General features: G+C 39.5%; 1 protein-coding gene across 2 annotated transcripts in view; it reads left to right on the top strand.

The window, feature by feature from the left end:
- The window catches only part of GNAL (G protein subunit alpha L), a 202887-nt gene that overhangs the window by 64330 nt on the left and 118330 nt on the right, over nt 1-20227 (top strand). The window contains exons 1-4 of one of the 2 annotated variants that reach the window (XM_075494347.1): nt 11628-12328; nt 12642-12714; nt 13564-13618; nt 13807-13926. In XM_075494347.1, the coding sequence (XP_075350462.1) occupies nt 12190-12328; nt 12642-12714; nt 13564-13618; nt 13807-13926 (387 nt within the window). In that variant the 5' untranslated portion in view covers nt 11628-12189. Of the gene's footprint in view, nt 1-11627; nt 12329-12641; nt 12715-13563; nt 13619-13806; nt 13927-20227 lie in introns of those variants that run through there. The other variant, XM_075494346.1, reaches the window with a different exon arrangement.

Raw genomic sequence — 20227 nt, 5'->3', positions numbered from 1 at the left:
GAAAATTCTTGTGTCTATGTGTGTTGTCAGTAACCAGCCAACAACATACCTGTTACCTCAGATTTTTACTCACGTAATTCTACATGGAGGAGGGGGAAGTTGTTATCTGCTGCTTGCTTTTCATTGTTATTTTAAGGGAAATTCAGGCTTACCTGAGTGTGTTGATACGTAAATGCTAATTTTCATATGTGTTGGCATCAGTGCACATAAGGCATTTTATCCAAATTGTACTAACTTGTAGTTGTGGTAGAATCTGGGAGGAAGGAATTATGTCAGACTCTAAAAGGTCAGGATGCCAGCTTTTAAAAAAACCAATGTATTGTCATGATCCCTGTAGTAAAGAGATACAGGGTAGTTTATGGTTTAAGCATTTGTCTTCCAGTGGCTCCCTACACCTTTGTGAAGCATCACTGAAGCTGGGGTTGTTTCATGAGATTGGGGGATGTGAGTTGCTTGCCCATGTGGAATTTCTCATTGCCTGAGATCGTTGGATGGCTTATTGACCAAGGTGAACAGCACCGTATTGAAAGAACTGTTCCTTTTTAAGTGAAGAAAACTATTAAAATGCATTAACATTAATTTCTTTTCTTATGAAAAAAGTGGATTCATTAATACCACTAAAAATGATGGATCGTGAGCAGAGGTGCTAAACTGCGTGCAAAACCTCTTCTCATAGTGAAACTTGCTGGTCACCAGCTCTGTGCCTTTACTTTCCCAATTATTAACACATCAGTGAGAATACACTAATTTTGGCTTGCTGCCATGCAATGCACTTGCTGAGCTGTATTTCCTGCTAGTAACCTTTATTTCCATTTCACAGTGATTTCTGATCAGTGATTATTAGATCTCTTAGATGAACTCACCTTGAATCCATTTATAGTCTGTGAAGAGAAATAGGCATTTCAAGGGAGGAATTTATTAGATGATAATAATATAAAAATTTTTGTAATTCTTAGATTTTAAACATCTGCGTTAGAATGAGATACATTGCACCCCACATTTGATTTATTATATTAGCTTGACATCTCGTAAGAAGCTCAGCTGTAGAAATCAGCATTTAGCCAGATGAATTGCATTATAAGATTCAGTCCTTTTCACTGCAGTTGGTTAAAATTGTTATTGATGATAGAATTTTGCATACAGTTTTAACCCATAGTGGACATAACATCATGTCTGTACTGTGCATAATTATAGCAGATTTTCTGTGTGGCCCATATCAGAGGTTTCTCTTCTTATTATTGATATTAACCCCCAAAAAGTTCAAGTGAGCAGATTCCAAGCATAAACATAATATTAAATCTGGTGTCAGGGTTTTCATGTGCCAAATGAAAACTAAAATTAAATTTAAAAAACCACCTTAGTACACATTTGGAATAGAGCAAGCTGTAAAAAAATTTACATTATTTTGGTATTATATATAGATAATATAGCATGGATTTGCTTAGCTTGTAAGTAATCCAGATACTTCCAGAGTATTGGTCAGTGTAAAGAATGACTTTTTAATTGTCATCATGATTTTGGTAACAAACAATTAGAACAGTTGTCTTCTAAGATTGTTCTAAATCTTATAACAATTCTAAGATTTAGTTCTTAAAATCTGATAGTATAAATCAAAACCCAAAAAATAAAGTCCCTTACTTAATAGATATCTGAGTATCTGTATTTCTATGTCTGTCAATATTCTGAATTTTTGAAGTGCAACCTATCCAAAAAAGGCACAGAAAAGAAGGATTACTATGCATTCAAGAAATTCAGGGCAACAACATGCTGTACATGTAATTCCAATATTATGTAATGTAAGTTGTATACTAACACTAATTCAGATTTCCTTAGGCAATTGAAATTACTAACAGTCCACAGGAAGGGAAACACAGAATTTGGCACTATTGGAAGTATTTTGCCACAGCATCATTTTTTTGTGTTAATCTTTGGCTGAGTGCTCTGTACGGTTTACAGAAGACAGCCATCAGCTCATGCTATAAATCACATAAAATTTTAGACACAACATATGGAAAGTAACCAAGTTAAACTTGCAAATTTAGGCACTTGACTGAGTGACATCTTTTTCTCCTTTCTACTTACCTTCTTGCAGGGCGTACAGAGAAATAATCTGGCCGTTCAGAGAGCTGTAAATAACAGAGAAGGTAACTTGGGCTGGGGAAGCGGTATGGTAAAGGCATGAAGGGAGCCTGAGGAGATTCACAGATTAGTGGGGAAGCTATTGTTTGCTGACACAATAGAAGGAACAGGCTCCAAAAGGTGCGTGGACGCCTGCCATCTTACGGGACTTCCACAGGAGAAACAGCAGCTCGCCATGATGAGGTGGAAGTGCGAGGAAAGTGACCTCTCCATCCCTGGGTCCCCTCTCTCCCCTCGGGCGGTTGTGTTGCTCTCTGAGCTGGACCAGTCCTGGGTATTGCTGTTGTTTCCTGCAGTCATGCTCCTACAGAGCCAGGCTCTTCTGGCGGCTCGAAACTCTGATTTTTTTCCTGTCTCATTTACACGTAGCTCATTGCATCTCAAGACAGAATTACTACATTAGGTGAAAGAGTTTGGATTGTATTATATTAAATACTTTGCTCTAGTCAAGGTAACACTCTCTTGTACTTCTCTGGAAAGCAACGGTATGCCTTTGATTTCTGTCAGGCAAAACCAGTGGCCCTGACCTGTGGTTCTGGATAAAACATTGCCTCCAACGGCCCTTGCAGTCTGCTTGCCATGGTAGAAAGCTGCAGCCCTTATGGCCCAGGATGACAAGGCAAGCCACGCCGTGCTACATGCTTTGCCTGGTCATTACCAGCAACCACAGGGTTCCCTGGTCTGATCAATCCCACTCCTCCTAGTCTCCTTCTCCGATACCAGCTGTCCTTTCTTACCATCTTCATCACTCTTTTCTGTACCCCTGCCAGCTTGTGATCATTTCTCTTGAATGGAGGTGACCAATGTTGATCATGTTTTCCATGCATTCCTATGAATATAATGTTATTACCTTTCTCTGAGGAATACCTTATTTGATATGTGTTGGGCCTCCATTGGGGGTGGGGTGGGTTTTTTCCTTTTGTTTTGCTTTTTTTGTTTTCATGGTGTGTCCCTCTGACAGCTCATGGTCATTCTGAGGTGAAGTATATCCAGAAATTAACCTTTCAAAGGAGGACTCAAATGCAGAGGAATTGCATTTGAGATGCACAAGCAACTCAAATTTGGGCATTTGCTATCTTTTTCATAATTTGCTTTTGCAGCCTCAATAAAATTATTTTTAAATGGATGACATAGAATAAACTTCTGTCATGTATTATGTGCCTTTTACAGATGTAATTCTTGAGTCTTTCTGAATGTACAGCTGTCCATTCCCAAACACACTATAAATTGTTGTATGGACCACAAGCATTTGAATGGTACAGAGAAATTTTAACCTAGCTTAACATAAGTAATTTACATGTTCAGACAGAGCATCCTTGTGTGTATTCTTCCAACCTCTCTTGTTTGTATACATAGTGTTATGCCGGTTTGTGTTCCTGGTAAAAGTTTGCAGGGCTAACCTATTAATAGCTGGTTTTCCCTACATGAGCACGCAGCATCCTAAGCTGTCTAAAGGTTAAGAACAGATTTGTCAATGAAAATTTATAGCGGTTATTTTATTTAAATCAAGTATTCTCAGTTAGTGTCCATGTAAAAGAACTATGTAAAAGAATACAATAGTCATAATGTATCTAATGATCCTTTAGTGGCAGATTATGATCATATCTTTATTAGTGGTGGTAATTGTGGTGACAGTGTTGCTGACAGGTTAAGCCATTTCTTAACGACAATAGCTTTTGTGCTGTTGCATCAGGATCAGAAATGCAGTTCCTGAAGATTTGCATATTATGAAGAATAGGCTGCAAAGACATGGAAGCACAATCTTGTCATTGTGTTTAGTGATGTGGGTGGCGGATTGCTATAGCTGATTCTGAGCAGGAAGAGCTTGCATATGGGTAGGTTTAAAGGCCTTTAAATGTTTTAGGATTGGTAGGCAAACTGATTGGCTAGGTGAGCGGTGGTGTAAATTGTTAAATACTCCAAGCAGCTCTAAGCTTTTTAAAACCCTCTCAATGTTTTAAAATGTATAGTGCAGTGTCCGAACAGCTGCATTAGCTGAGATTGCTGGACAAGACTACTTTTGCATTTGTACTATTGCTAACCTCAGACACTGCTGTGATAGTTCTGCATAGCATTGCACTACATCATTTGGACATTAGCCAAGATTTAAAATTTCAAGGAGGCTGCAAGGCAGTAAGCTAGAATGGTTCTCCTGAAAAAAAATCCAAACTAAAAAAACCCCATATGTACCTGTAATTATGCAGATTGGTATGGAAACATGACACCATTGTTGATCTAGCTGAAACTAAATCCAGAGAAAATGTTGCCATATTTTAGGAAGTTTTCTCACATTATGCATTTTTATTTTAAAAACAAACTTCTTCTTTCCCAAGGTATGTGAGAAAATACAGATTCCTCAGTAACTTATTTATTATTTTTATGTGACTTGTTCCAAAACATCTGCAAGTTCTCTGGATTTTTCAACCTTTCTCCCTTCTCCTTCATGCACACACCAATGTTTTTATCACCTTTCATCCCAAGTCAAATGATCCTGTGAGATTTCATCCATACTCTTGATCCTTAGGATAAATTTAACAAATATTTGCTGCAAAGAATATAACCCATGTTACACAAACAGCCCAGTGCGTGCTGGAAAAAACTTTTGCTTTCTAGTAAAAATAGGATCAGTAAAATCATATGGGTTTGAATGTCATTAACTCATTCTATAAAGATTCCATCAGAATACCGTTGTAATTTTGAGACTAGCCAGGAATAGAACGAATTAATAAGAGAATAGAAGAAAAAGAGAATAGAGTAAGTAGACTTATTTCCCAGGAAATGGTCACACTATGTTTACAATTGTTTTTCCCCTCTCCCACATATGTATGCAGATGGAATAGTCATTTGCATAAGTAATCTATCTGCTTAGTCTTCATATCTACTATTTCATCTGTCCAGAGAAATAAATAAATTCATGTCATGAAAGCGTAGAAGTTTAATTGTGACATAAACCTGGTTCTGGAAAGGACCACTTGGGTCAACAAGTCATGTCTCTTCAAATGCGATAGCTATTTAATCCAAAAGATCATCTGCTTTGCACACATATACCACAAAAATACCTACAGGAAACTTAAGATCTGTACCACAAAAGTTGAAGCTGAATGTGACTCAACAACTATTTGTTACAAGCAGATGTATAGGTTAAGAAAAGATAGATGGATGAGGAGAAAAACACTGTGTGGTTGGTTATTCAGTAAGTTTTTGTGTTTTATCTGAATTTGCTAGTTCAGACTCATGCAGTCAAGCAAAAGCTGTATTTCTGCAATAAATATTATTGATGTAAATCAGGGTGTGAGAGTGTGTGAGGCTACACACATCTTGGAAACATTATTTCCTGAAGCCAATTTTGACTGATTACTCTTGTCTGTAGTAACACATTGGGATCCTTAAATAGGGTTAGGAAACGGACTTACTTGCTATGAACTTACCAGTGCTTCTGGAAATTGGAATTGCATTAATATGCACTCACTAACAGAGTTCTGTAACTGCAGTTACACAATTCCTTGATTCATGTTAAGGTAGTTGTATGCAAGGATCGTGTTTATTTGTAAAAATTTTCTGTTGAGGGACACCATTGACCAGGCACTCAGAAGAATCAGAGCATAATCTTGAGGTTGCATGCCAATAGCTTAACTTTGTAGAGGCTTCTTTTTTTTGAAAATTAGCCATTTGCTGGGATAGCTAAAATTTAATTTCTCAGGCAGAGGAGTTAAAAACCAGTGAAAAAACCTAAAGTGTATCTCTACGTTTATATCAAGATGGAGGGGTGGTACAAGCATACGTAGATCATGGATCAGATGTGCTTGTGGTGAATGTAGAGACAATCTAGCTCAGCAGAACGTTGTCTAATGAATAGGGTGGAGGCAGGCATGCTGTGGCTGCAAGTGTTTTGCTGAGGCATGTGCCTCGGAGTTAAAGGTGAGGTTAAGGCACATCTCACATATGTTTGGTGTTTCGTAAGATTTTTTTTTTCCCCAGTTTTTCATTCCTGTCCAAATAGGGACATTGTGATAGTCGACCTGAGCATTTACAATTAAATGCAAAATTCTGTATGACATACCAAATGCTTTATAAACTGAAGATAAATGATTTGGCTTCACTGTTACAGCTGTGCAAGATGTTGGTCAGCATGTTGCAGAGAATCCAGGACTTGTCTCCTGTATAGATTTTTTTTCCCCTATTTTTTAAAGTAGCAACTCCAGCTATAATTCTAGCTGACTTCCTTATTTATTGATGAATTCACTTCTAAATTAGGGTGATATTATCATGTTTTGCCTGGCTTTATTTAAATCTATTTAACCTCAAGGGCTCTCCTAAACAACTGATTAGGACTAATTTTCCATTGCCTTGAAATGTGAATGTATTACTTTGTTTATTAAATTTGAGGAGGGGGGTGTCCTTGGAGTGCCCACCCAAGCAAAACTCCCCCTAAATCGGGATACGATGATAAAAGTGTCTCCTGTTTTGCTAACAATGTAACATACCCCATAACAGAGGCGCCCAAATTTATCAAACGAGAGGTTGTCCTTTTGCTTATTGCAAAAGCATCTGTGTCACTTAGTTTAACAGTGTTATTTGATTGTAATATGTAAGGATAGTTAAACCACATGAGGTTACTTAGTCTTCTAAACCTTATTAGGCCCTTGCTGGATTTGTATTAGTTCCAATCAGCAACTTCTGCCTCTGGTACCGACAGATGGACGTGTGTGCAGTGCTGCCATGCGAGTCTCTCTTCATAGAAAGGGATTTCTAGTCTGAAAGGACAAGTAATAAACATGTGAATTATCTTACCAATAAGGATCTAAATGGAAACCCTGAGCTGATGGGGATGGCCAAAGAAGAAATTTCCCTTTCCTTCTGCTCCCTTGCGGGACACAGATGAGGAATAACTAGCTTAGATAAGGAATAACTAGCTTGAATGAAAGAGGATTGTCCTCTTTCTTTAACACGATCATACTGCAAATCTGCTTTTCACCTGATGCTTTTCCGTGCAGGCTTCCCAGGAGCATCTGGCTCCTTCTTGGAGCTAATCCTCCCCTTTGCAAATGCTTTCTCAGGGAAAAAGGCTATCGTCCTCATTTCTGTGGGCTGCTGCCTGCAGTTTTTCTTTGGAAAACCTTTCTTTCTCTTCAGACCCTATTACCTTTATTCTACAGTCTTCCACCACATCACTTCACCTGCTTTCTCCCTTTCACTGCTTGCCTGTGCTTTGCAGAGACAGGGGGTTGTGGTTTGTGGGACAGGACCAGGTGAGGGGTAAGTTGCTTTGTCAGGCGAGTTACATCGTGACAGCTGCCAAGTAAAGGAGTATGGCATGGGAATGGGGACAGCAAACTGGGTCAGGGAGCCGGGGAACTACTCAGCATTGCTGTGCCCCTCAGCATTGCCTGACCCTCTCCTGCATCAGTGAGTTTGTCGTTAATCCACAGACGTGAAGTCGATTCGGGCTAAAGTCCGCAGTCACAGTGGAAATGCATACCTCACCTTCTCTGGCATGTCTCCCATCCCGCTTCTTAAAACCGAAGAGCTCCTCTTGAAATTCTTTTAATGACTTTTTTGAGGTCACAGGTTTAAACACAAAAGGATAAATGTTAGATTTTTTAGCATGACATTCACTTCTCTGCAAAGCATGTGCTGTGTATTTTCTAGACCCTTAGTCAGTATTTTTAATAGTCAGATTTGTAATTTTTTTGGTTCCTCGTTCATGTATCTTATAAAAATCCAAATGTAGCATTCCAGGGAGTGTGTACTTTTGTGTTAATATTTGACATCTGCAGGGAGACAAACTTACGAAGAATTTATTACCAGAAAGAAAGAATTCTTTTTCTTGAATACCTATGCGAATACCAATTTATTTTCTCTTTTCAGACCATGGTTTGACGATGAGGTGGAGTAAAAAACATGGGTACTAGTGAGTTGCATATCCTGATGTGCAGCAATGGGCTACATGAAAAAGAGAGGTCAGCGAGGGGAAGCAGCTCAGGTCACCACAGTGTTACCCACCTAATGCAGTGCCCATACTCGAGGATGGTGACAGCAGAGTTCAGAGACCCCTGTGAAAGCTGAGGCAGAAAAAGTAGCAAGCAGGAAGAATCTCTTTTCCAGTTGCTTAGCTCCCCCCTAAGCTTTTGTTTACATCCGTCTTTCCATTTGCTCTTTTTTTGAGAAACGGAACCAAAGCCACAATAGAGGCTGTGTAAAGGGAAGATGGTTTGCAAAGGGTCTGCAGGGTTCCTGTAGAGAAACTTTCTCCACCTCTACCTAACGTTTGCAAGAAAAAGCTCTGCATCAATCCTGCTCTGGATTAGAGGGGCAAGAAGCAACCAGGTCTCTTGAGCTACATCTGTAGGAGCTTGCCATTAATTCTCACTGGGTTTTTGTTCCTCTTTAGCCCAAACAGAATGGGCAGGAGAAACAAGACTGTGACTTTGTGGTAGGGGTGGCCACCCACTATGGCTGTTTCCCTGAACTTAGCTTCAGCTGGGTTGTCAATCCTCTTCCACTCAAGAATGCAAACATGGCCTCACGGAAGCGAGTTGGGCTCCCCAACGTTCAGCCTGAGGCTCACAAACAATGCAACCTGAGGTGGGAACTTGCAAAAGAAAGCAGGAAATAAAGGTGTCTCCAGTTTCCCTCCAGGAGGGCTTCTGCTGTATCGCTTGGTTTCACAATGGGCCAACACCAAGTTTAAGCACGAAGCAGGAGAAGATGAATCTTATTTTTGCACACACATACCCACTCAGTGTGTATTTATATTTATATATATGTGCATATATAAATATATGTATGTATACATATGTCGCCTGATCTGATGGGGCAGAAGCAATGTGAAATACCTCATTTTCAGGAGGACCAGGAACTTGAGGAGGGTGCCATGTTGCTTGCCTGGGAAGAGAGGGGAAGAGCAGAAGAATCTCTTTTCCCTTGCCTGGGATTTTGGTTTTATTCACATGTACTATTTGTACTAGAAGCTGGTTTGGTAAAGCAGCATTGCTGAAACCTTTTATAGGGGCAGGTATTTGGATTGTGCTTACAGTTTGGGTTTATCCATGTGCAGAGGAGACATATACTCATGTGGTAGCTTTGATTTCTCTCTGGAAAAAAAAAAGAATTGCTGCATCCAAAGGATGTGAAAGCTTCTCTTGTGTTTATTATTGCTTTTAGGATTTTGTAGTTTTGAATGTGTCGGGATAAGTGCTGTATTTGGGAAAAGCAAAGGGAGAATTGGGAATATAATTACAGCCAAAAGTTCTTTCTGGGCACAGGTTGCTTGCGCGTGTCATTCTTGAACTGTGTGATCTTTTCTCAGGAGGAAGAGACCCAAAAGGGTCATGGGGTTTTTCAAGGGGGAGAGAGGAAATGAGAAACACTTTCCCTCTTTTGGAGAAAGGTAAAAGCAGGATATACCAGGATCCTGTCAAATCCCATTTATTGGCACTGAGCCTTTTCAAAGCTGGGAATAAATATGGACCAAAAATCCCAACATTAGTACACGCAGGAAGAAGACTGCTGAGGAGAGGAGGGGAAGAAACAAGGCAGATTTAGCTGCTAGGACTAACTGACACTAGCCAGATTTGGGACCTAGGTCCCAAACTGAGGTATTTACATAGGAAATAAATCTGGCTACGCACATCTTGTGCATCATAAATTATGGCTTCTGACACTGAAGAACTATGAAAATCCAGACCCAGTTAGTGATTTCTACCCAAGCCTGTTCAGTTTTGGGCCCTCATAGGGCTGCAGCAGGGAGCAAATGTGACTGCTTTTGACGAAAAGCCGTTCATTGTGTATCCTGTGCCTGACAGCCTCCAAAAACAGCAGTCACCCTGAACTGTGCTTCCAAACCTACCTGTATCTGAGGAGGTTTTTACCCCTCCAGACAGGAAAATGCCAATAGGAAAAAAGCAGTCTGTCCTAAAAAATGCAGGTCAACAATGCTTAAAAATGCATATTTTGGCCTGGCAGATCCTGTCAATTTTTACCTGTCATGCGTCTGCGCCCCCCCCGCAGGAAGGAGGAAGATAAAACATATTCCAGAGTCTAGATCAAGCAGTACCATAAAAACACGTATCTGGCACTTGAACTCAGTAGCGTTTCCTGAAAACTCCACGTACCCAACCACAGGTGGAGCAGTACCCATTTCTCTTCTGGATCCTGCCCTTTTCATCTCCCTATGGTGTGCGCTCAAAGTAGACAGTTCTTCTTCCTCAGTCCAGCACTTCCCGCCTGAGTGACAGAGCAACTGAAAAAACCTAAATCCTTCTGTTTGTAAAATCTAGTTTCTTTTTGGCACATGCATCTCAAGACTTTTTAGACAAAAACGATATTTTGCTTGATTGAAGTTGGTGGCAATCTCTTGGATTTTAGTTGGGACCAGGATTTCACACACATACGTAGCTATCAAAATACTAATTTTTCACTAATCTGTCTTTGAAAGTCTGGAGGAATAATAATATTTGGAGATAAAGGCTGAAAATATTTTGGGACTTCAGAGGTGTCGTGCCCATCCTCCTTTTAGCGCTCTTGTGCCTCGGTGAATCGGGGATCACGTTTGAGTAGTGCGGGTGGTTTCTACGTGGTGGCAGTTTAGGAAGAGGCAGATGCTGTACTGCTGCTTTTGCGCTGAGATGCCAGTTTGCAAGGCGAGAGATTTGAAGCAAGAAGGAATACCTGTAATGTTGTCTAGCTCGATGTTTCATTTCAGGACCTAAAATGGAGGTAAATGAAGGAACAAACATACGGTTTCTAGCCGAGATTTGTTGTGGTGGTGGTATTAGCATGTGCGTTACCATGTTCGCATTAAACATTACTGCGAGCTATCGGGACAGCTTCATTTTCTCGTTCAGCTGACAAGAGTTTGGAATATCCAAAGGAAAAAACCGCCCATGTGCTGCTGTGGCAACTTGTGGAAAGGGGCACTTTGTTTATCAGTAAGTCAGCGCACGGTGTTTGTGCGTATGCGTGCGTTTCATAGAGGTGTACCCATGTATGCCCACCCGAGCGTGGGCAGCGCGCCCTCCGGGCAGACTCTCGCTGCTTTCCCGCCCCGGTGGCACTGGCACGCGCCCAGCTCTTCTCCCCGAGGTCAGTCAGGATGGCAGCCATCACCTGTGCGGCAGCCTGGGGTTTCAGACCCAGGAGCGCCAAGCCTTGCTCTGGTAGCAGCCGGGCTCTTCCAGTACCGCCGAGGAATGCGGGGAAAGATCGGGAACAACCCCCTGATCCCCGCTTGCCGCGTCCCGCAGACCCTTCCCCCGCCGCAAGGCCGCAGGCGGGGGGGCCGGGGCGGCCTCCGCCGGGGCGGGGGGGCCGGCGGGCCCGGAGGCCGCGGGTCCCGCCGAGGCGATGCCAGATCCAGGTTTTCGCGGCAGCAGGGCTGCCGGGGCGCGAGGGCCGAGGCTGCCGTGCGCGGCGGCGCTGGGGCGCGGTGCGGGGCGGCGGGGGTGGCCGGGGGCGGCCCGGGGCGGGGGGGCGGCGGGAGACGCGGGCCCCGCGGAGCCGCCTGGCCGCGGCCCCGCAGGATCCAGGTAGATCGGTCCGGCTTTTACCTTTCTCCTTCGGCTTCCCTGCGTGTAGGGCTGTTCGCTGGGCTGTTTCCTGGTCTCGCAGAAAGAGGCAGTGCTGAGTTAGGAAGACAAAAATAGACCTTTACAGAGAAATATAGGGGTTGTGTGCGCGGTGGGGAGGGAGAGAGGAGAGCGGCACCCGGCTGGTTTCCAGGAGGAGCCCTTTTCTCCCTCTCGTTGCATGTTAGGGATTTTTGCACCGATTTCTCCCCCCCACCCCCTCCCTGCCGGGGCACGGTTACCTCTGCCGCCTGCTCTCCGCATCTCTTCTGGGGAGCAAACCAAGCAACTCCGTGTCGATCAGAAAGCGGCTAGAGACCATTTTATGTGAGGAAGCCGGGGGGGGAAGAAGAGAAGAGAAACCGTCGCAGGGACGCACGGATATACAGCCTCGTCTTCTGCCTTTGCCCCCCTCCCCCCCCCCCCCCTTGTAAATACTAAATCCGTAAAGGCAACGATTTGACATCCATCCTAAGCAGCGGCTATGGGGTGTTTGGGCAACAGCAAAACGGAGGATCAGCGTATCGATGAGAAAGCGCAGCGAGAAGCCAACAAAAAAATAGAGAAGCAGTTGCAGAAAGAGAGGCTGGCTTATAAAGCGACACACCGCTTGCTCCTGCTGGGTAAGGAGAAGGGGGCAGCGGTGGGGGACGGGGAGCGGAGGGGGCATCTGCCCCAGCCCGCCTGGGCGGCAGGCGCAGCGGAGAGGGGAGATGGTGTGTGCGCCTCGGGTACGAAAAACGCAGGCTGCTGTATTGAGCAACATGCGAGACAGACGTCCACAGATTGAGCTCAGCGCCCGAGCCACATGGATGCACGCATACAGAAATGCTGCCGGAGGTGGGAGATGCTGTCGCGTCCAAAAAAACCACCCCGAAGCCCCAACCTGAACCGTGTATCACAATGTGTTCTCCCTTTCCTTCTTTTCTCTTTTAGGGGCTGGTGAGTCAGGAAAAAGCACTATTGTGAAACAAATGCGAATCCTACATGTCAATGGATTTAATTCAGAGTAAGAATTATTGACACTTTGTGACTTATTTTTCGTTAAATGTTTGAAACAGGTTAACACACAGGAGGCTCGGAAATTTCTCCTCCCATCCCCTGTGTTTTCGTGGCTTGACACTGCGTTTTGGGGGAGGGAGGGGAGGAAGGGGGGTGAGAATAAGGAAATTACTGCTATTGTATATTTGCATTTTCTCCTTCTGGCCCCTTTACTGTATTTTACACTGTTGCTACTGCAGCGCTTGACAGGCCCCTGTGTAGCAACAACATGGCGACTACTTTTTACATAGAAGCAAATAACTAAATATTGCATCTGTCTGTTATACAAAAATGTATGTCAAGTCATATTCAGGATGACAGTGGCTGCTGTTTTTCCGGCATTAGGGTTAGTGTAAAACTGAAACTAATTTTGCACGTTTGTTAGAAATCATTCTGTTTTCTGAGGCTACATCATTTTCTCTCTGAAGAACTCTTTGCCAGAAATTATTATTAATCCATAGCGTTAATTTTAGATATCTGTTGGCCTTCAACTACCTATTGTTAATTTGGAGCATGTTTACAGCATGCTGTAGAAATGAAAGAATGACTTCCAGTTCCATCAGGGGAGGCTTTGCAGATGTGGCTATGATTGTCTGATTTAAAAAAAATAACAGGGATGAATATGCATTGCTCTTCATACTACGCGAGAAAAAGGGTAAGGGGAAAAATATATTTGTCTTGCTGTTCTTTTCAGTTAGTGTGCTGTAATGATTGAAGAGCAGATAAACAAGCGATCTGTGAAAAAAAAAATTAAATGCAACTGACTGAACTGCTTTGGAAGAAAAATCAAAGTGTTAATATTTCTGTTTTAATGCAGAGAAAAGAAACAGAAAATACTGGATATTCGGAAAAATGTTAAAGATGCGATTGTGGTAAGAACACATTTTATACTGTTTTTAAATGCTTTGCTTGGATGTACTGGAAATGATAAGGATTGTGCTCTCCAAGATTGTGCTGAGAGAAATCCCATTTTGCTGATCAGATTGGATTATCTTCTATTGATCCTGTATCCTAGATTTATCCAGATTAATGTGTTTGTTTTTGTTTTATCCAATTCTAGACTATAGTTTCAGCTATGAGCACTTTAATACCCCCAGTTCCATTGGCCAACCCAGAAAACCAATTTCGAATGGACTACATCAAGAGTATAGCTCCTCTTTCTGACTTTGACTATACACAGGTAAGAACAGAAACCACTGATTTATCCTGCTTCAAGGGGGAAGGCGTTGCTTCACTTTGACTTACTGAAATGTTGGGGTTTTTTTACTTTTTGGAAGATGGTCATGGGAAGAGCTTATGCCAGCATTACCACTGGGTTAACTTTCTTACAAGACTGGGGCAGTGGCACCTGTTTTAGTGGTGCAAGGTTTTGTTGTTACTGATTAATTTGCTGCTGTTTGTAAATTATGTTTCTGCATTTAGTTCTTCTCTTCAACATTTCTGATATAATTATTGACACTTCAGATAAGACTTTGTTGAAAGCTGGTTTCCTACGTGGAATTAGATGCAAGATATCAGTGTGAGGAGTTCAGTCTACCTACAGAAAAGGATATAAAAGGAAATAAAAGGATAGAGTGGCCCCAGTGGTGTTTTCCATACTTCTGGCACTTTAGAGTGGAAACTTGCGTAAACGGTGGTTGAGTAAGGTGGTTTGCTTCCTTATGTATTTATTGTAGTTGGCATGAGCAGTGGTTTACTTGCATGTAAATGTTGCCATCTTTTGATATGGAAGCATTAGAAAATTAAGGATTTCTGTATAGAGGTTACTCTTTTGTAGGCAAATGACAGATACCTTTCAGATTAACTTGCATAGGCATCTTATGTTTGATTATTTTTGTCTTTTTATGTTATTATTTATAGGAACATGCATAGAATGTTTTATATTTTATGCATGACATGAAAGCAAGCGCATAGACATTCTGAATATGATAAGGAATTTTATTTTTGCAGTAGCACAATTTTTAATTTGCCTTAAAATTATATCGAGAGCAATTTGTTATGGATACAGTAAGGACTAAAGAAATCTTCATTCATTGGCTAAATGATTGCAAGTTGTTCATGCTATAAATATTACCAAAGAAACCATTTACAATAGAGTGTCTTTAGGTTATTATAGCTTCAGGGTGGAAGGGGGAGAAGGGGAAGAGTCGTTTCTTTATTATATGACTCATATTCTCTGGTGTGTGGTTTTGCCTCTGGTAAACCTACCACTTTCAAGGTTCAAGATAAAGAAAAAATAACAGACATCTTGTACAGTTAGAATTTAACACAGAATGCAGATGTTAAGAAAACGACTGCAAGGTACACCCACATATTGCATAATTGCTCAACTGGTAGATGTAAGTTAGTGAAAATGAGAAACTCTTTTTAGAAATGGAATGCAAGTTTGACATGAAATATTTGTCTTACGCAGGTATGACAGTTCTGAGGCATCTGTTGCTCATTTTATCTTTCTTTTTTTCTTGAATTTTGACTCTTATTTGTTTGGGTAAAATAAATGGTGACATATATCCTTTGCAATTCTCTATGGTACATCTGGTTTTCTGAGCTTCTGGAGTAAAAGAAAACTAAAGTGGACTTTTCATAGGGCTGGAGACATTTATTTATTTATTTATTTATTTATTTATTTATTGTTTACAAATTTTATCCTTTTTTGCAGCAGCTGACTATATCTGGTCAAATTTGACTCACTGTTTGATATTTTATAGAGGGGAAAAACTTACTCTTCTTGGAGTGGAAAAAGAATAGGGCCTAGTGGACTGTGAAACAAGTAATAATTCATTTGAAATCTTGATCCAAAGTCCATTTTCATTTAAAATAAAAAAAAAACCTCTGTTTTTTAATTAAGTAGGATTTCTGCTAATGCCATCACATTATTTGAAATAGTGTCAAATAATAGTCCTAATTTTAAAAAAAAGTTAAAAAAAAGCTTAAAAAAAGAAGAAAAATCTAGTGCTGGTTTAGAAGTAACTATACTTTGTGTCACTTTCATCTATTCTCTCCTGTTTTCCTCTCTGCTCAATTTATAAATTTAATATTTGTAAAATGTATCATCTGGCTAGATACTTTTTTTTTATTATTATTTTTGTTGGTTTAGTATGTCGTTTCTCTCCAGGATGATGTGTGAACAAGAGAGATTGAAAAAAAAAGTGCTATTGTGCTTCAGGGCTTGATTCTACTCCATTTTAAGTCAATGATAACTTAAAGTAAAATTATGTTTCCAGCTGAAATAACTTTTGACCCATTTAGTATTTTTGGATAAGGACAAATATAAAAATAAATACTTGGATAGTAATCAGTTATGCATCCTTTACTAAGCATTACTGATTCTCTAATTAATAGCTGATGCATGGAATAAGGCCTCTGAGCCAGAGAAACCAATACAGTATTTTAGTAGTAGACATTCAGGACTTGCGGTTCTATCATCCATACTTAAAAAGAGTTGTAAAGGAAAAAATGCTGACTTAGGCAGCGCTTAGGTGTTGCCTCTGGGGTAAATTTTGGCACATTCTAAAACGTGACAAAGGTTACCCTTCTTTGAATGAGGGAAGAGGCAATTTTAGGGTTTTTTACAATATGAATGGTAATGAGCTGTTAAAGACGGAGCCCTTAGTGCTGCAATATGAATTACAGATGTATTATTTTTTGGATGATGTTAGCCATGTAACCTTTGTTATAAAAACTGATGCATTTTAGTTGAAGATGCGTTTCAAATACACTGAATGAGAAATATGGGAAAATGACTGCACTGTATCATGAGTCTTTAAAGAGGGATCCCTGATAAAATGCAAAAACTTCACTGATGGCACAATATAACCAACACTCGTGAGGCACTAATTTAAATATATTTGTGACATATTGGGTATGTTTGGATATGCATTCTTAAATTGCATTAAAATTAACTAATATGCATTTAATTGTGAAAATTGTCCTTTAAAATAAGTGGATTTGAAAATACTGATTTCCTGTGGGTGAAATCATACTCTTAATTGCAATTTATGACTGAAATTCCAAGAACTTGGAGTAAGGATGGGATTCACATTTAGACTCAGATATGTATTTTGGGGGGGTTTTGGCTGTTTTTTTAACTACATAGCTTGCTACAAAATATAAGCAGAACATCTTACTTAGTAGTGATACAAAATTTAAAACAAATGGTTTTCTCTTTACAGCCTTTTAACATTCCTCTACGAGTCTGTGGAGTGCCCCTCCAATAGTTTTACTTACTTTTAAAAAATTATTCTTTAATTTGGTTTAGTTAGGCTACCTTGATGATTTATCCAGTTGATACAAAAGAAAATCAAAGGTTTCTTGATTTCTTTTATAATTTTTATGTTGCCTTTCATTACTTTTATTAAAAGACTGTACAATTTTTATAAAAAATTTCCTGGGTGACTGGTGCAATCTAATTCTATAAGTCATAAGATTTAAGGCTAGAGTTTTTACAAAGTTAATAAACGTGAATAAGGCAAGTAGTTTCTTCCTTGAAGTCATGAAAGGAATCAAGATAAATTTTCAGCTGATGACTAGTTTAGGTGTTACCTTGGCTCCATATTCCAGGGTGGAATCAGCAGAAGGGCTTTAAAACTGAAATGGAAGCACACACGCTATATCGGAAAGGATTTTTTATTATTTTTGGCAAAGTGTTGATTGATATTTGCTAAAGTTAACAGGAATTGACCTGTGCCATTTTTAATCCTTTATTGATGGGGATTTATTTTGTCCTTTGTGAATCAGAGTGAACATATTAAGGGCATATTATGCTGGTAGCTGTGGAAAAACATGGTGTATTATGTAAGCATGTGTTTACTCAAGTTCAGTTGTCTTTATTAAAGTATGTGAATTTTGTGGGTGCTACAAAGCTGCTCGGTGCGTAATTCCTTTACGCTTTGTCTTCCCCAAAAATGTAGTCAAATTAAGTTGCTTTTCTTAATGTATGTCTTGGATCAAGCTCATCTGATCAGTTATGTTAGGTATATAGGAGGTAGTCAATTAGCTACCACCGAACTGTATAGTCAAGTGTTTGGCTATGCAAACCAGTTACCAGTGAACATGAATCATTTGCTTAATAGAGAACATGTTAAACACTTTGCTGAGGTTTTGGGTAGCGGGGAGAGTTTTCAAAAGGTTCATTTTCCTTTGCTAAGAATGTTTTAGAGAGGCAAAGTATTTTGTTAAACCTTCATAAAACAGTGAATTGTGCAAATGTAGTCCCTTGTGCTGGTTTTAGAATGTGAGTTTTAAAAATAATTTTTAAAGCTATTTTATCAATCAGGCAAGCTCTTTAATTTAGCTCTTAAAAGTGAAATGTTAATGTGGGCATTGACAGGGAAACCAATTTAGATTAATCTGGTCTGTGGTTTGCTCTACATTTTCAGATATTGCAGTTTGAGTTCCGTTTGATGACTTTAATTTTCCTCCACATTTTCTTCTTAAAAATCAGGACTTTGTATTCATAATGTAAAGACACAAGAAAGAAAGAAAAATATTTTTGGTCAGAATTTGAAGTTACGTAGACTTTCGTTAGGCATTTCAAATTTTTATTAGACCTGGTATTCCAATTCAAACTCGTGTTGACACCTGGTGATGGCTGGTTTTCATGGTGTGTGTGTGTCAATGTTTGAAGTAACTGGAAATCTTGCTCAAGTGAAGTGTATTGCTGGGCTGTAGGAAATCTTTATCCTAAATGAATACTGAAATAAAATATTAAAAACATGATAAATACGGTTCATACATGGTTAAACTTGCTTGGGTTGTGCAGTTAATGCTGTGACTTTAATATCCTATTTGACCACAACGTGTTTAAGGTTCCCTGTAATATGTACTTGATGTAGCCCAAAGGAGTTACAAAATAGCATCATCTTACATTTTTCAGTTTTCAAATAACTTGCAGTATTTCCATGTTTCTCAGGAGTGTGAAAATATACTATGCTTTACATAAAAATATCATAAAAGAAAAGAGAGAATATGGTGAATATTGCCACTCCAATGGCTTCACTTGATTTTTCTTTCTATCTAGATTTTTACTTTCGGGCTTCATTTACCATTTTAGGTAGAATGAACAGCCACAAGCTTTCATAATTACCTGTGATTGTGATATTTAACGTTACTACTGTGTCAAGTCAAAATTAACTTTTAAAAATCAATTAGACTTAAAAATTAAGTCATTTGCCTTTTTTGTGGTCTAAGATGCACACTGGTAGTTCTTCATTTGTTCGTATTTCACAAATGCAGAAAGGATCTGGAAGGCCAGATAATGATTAAATTGTATAGGTCCAACAACATTATTACTACCCTGAATTAATAACATTTGAAAAACTAATGAAGACGACTGTCAGAGAAGGACAGCTGAAAATGCTGCGAATGCTAATGTAGTTGTTGGCAACTCTTTATTCTTCACACAAAGGTTAAAATTGTCAAGAGGAATGGTATTGAAAAGTAGTGGATATTGGGGAGAAGTAGCAATTAGGTAACAGATGAAATTTCTTTGTTGTGATAGCACTTGTTTTTGTGCTGTACACTAACTATTAATTAACAGCAGATACTGAAGTTGAGCTCTTTTCATGTTAAGAGCATATTCTGCTGATGCCCAGTGATACCTTTCCTTCCATATAAAATACCTGTTTGCATACAGATGTAGTGTAAGTGTGTCTGGTTTTCACTAAATCAGCAAGCTGAGTCCCTAATGTTCTGATTAGTCAATATTAAAGTACAAAATTATAAACATTTTTTATGTGAGATCAAGAATATACTTCAATGTGATGTGTTATTTTGTTCTTATTCCCTGTAAGCATTAAGTTTGCTGTTGATGGATCAGTCAATCCAGTAGTGCTTTCAGAAATAATCATTATTTTATGTTTTCATATTACACATTACATTAACTGTGTAGTTTCAAAAATATAAAACTAGAACTGGGATCATACTACAAACAAGTATAGGGCAATTTGGGGGAAAAAAGGAAAAAAAAAAAAAAAGAAAGAAAAAACAAACCAACAAACCCTAAAACTCCCAAACTTCTCAAATTGATAATATGTACTGGAACTGTAAAAGTATAAAATTCTACCATGATTTTCTTTAATTCCTTTATTTTAATTCTTTAATAAATACTCTGATTTTACTGAAAACACAACTGGGTCTTGAAGTGGTTTGTGTAAAGTGAGGCTCAGGATTTCTTGCTTAAAATACACGGTTTGTGTTTCGGGGGTGCTTGCTCTAGGATGAAGCAATTCCTTATGTTCAAGCATAAAAATAAAGTAAGGTTTTTGCTTTAGTAAAACACCACTCTGTTTAATAAAAGTGTAACACCATATTTCTTCCTCCCCTTGTTCCAAACTCACTGAACCACAACTGTTAACAGTTTATACTGATGATAAGTAAATAATTAAATTTGGCGCCCAACAATTGACAGTAGAAATACTGAGATTGGGAGCCATAGGAAGTCCCGTGCATAATAACAAATGATCCATGGTTAACAAATATAA

Source organism: Mycteria americana, chromosome 2, assembly GCF_035582795.1.
Source record: "Mycteria americana isolate JAX WOST 10 ecotype Jacksonville Zoo and Gardens chromosome 2, USCA_MyAme_1.0, whole genome shotgun sequence".
Lineage (NCBI taxonomy): Eukaryota > Metazoa > Chordata > Aves > Ciconiiformes > Ciconiidae > Mycteria > Mycteria americana.
This window is presented reverse-complemented; position numbering and strand designations above follow the sequence as displayed.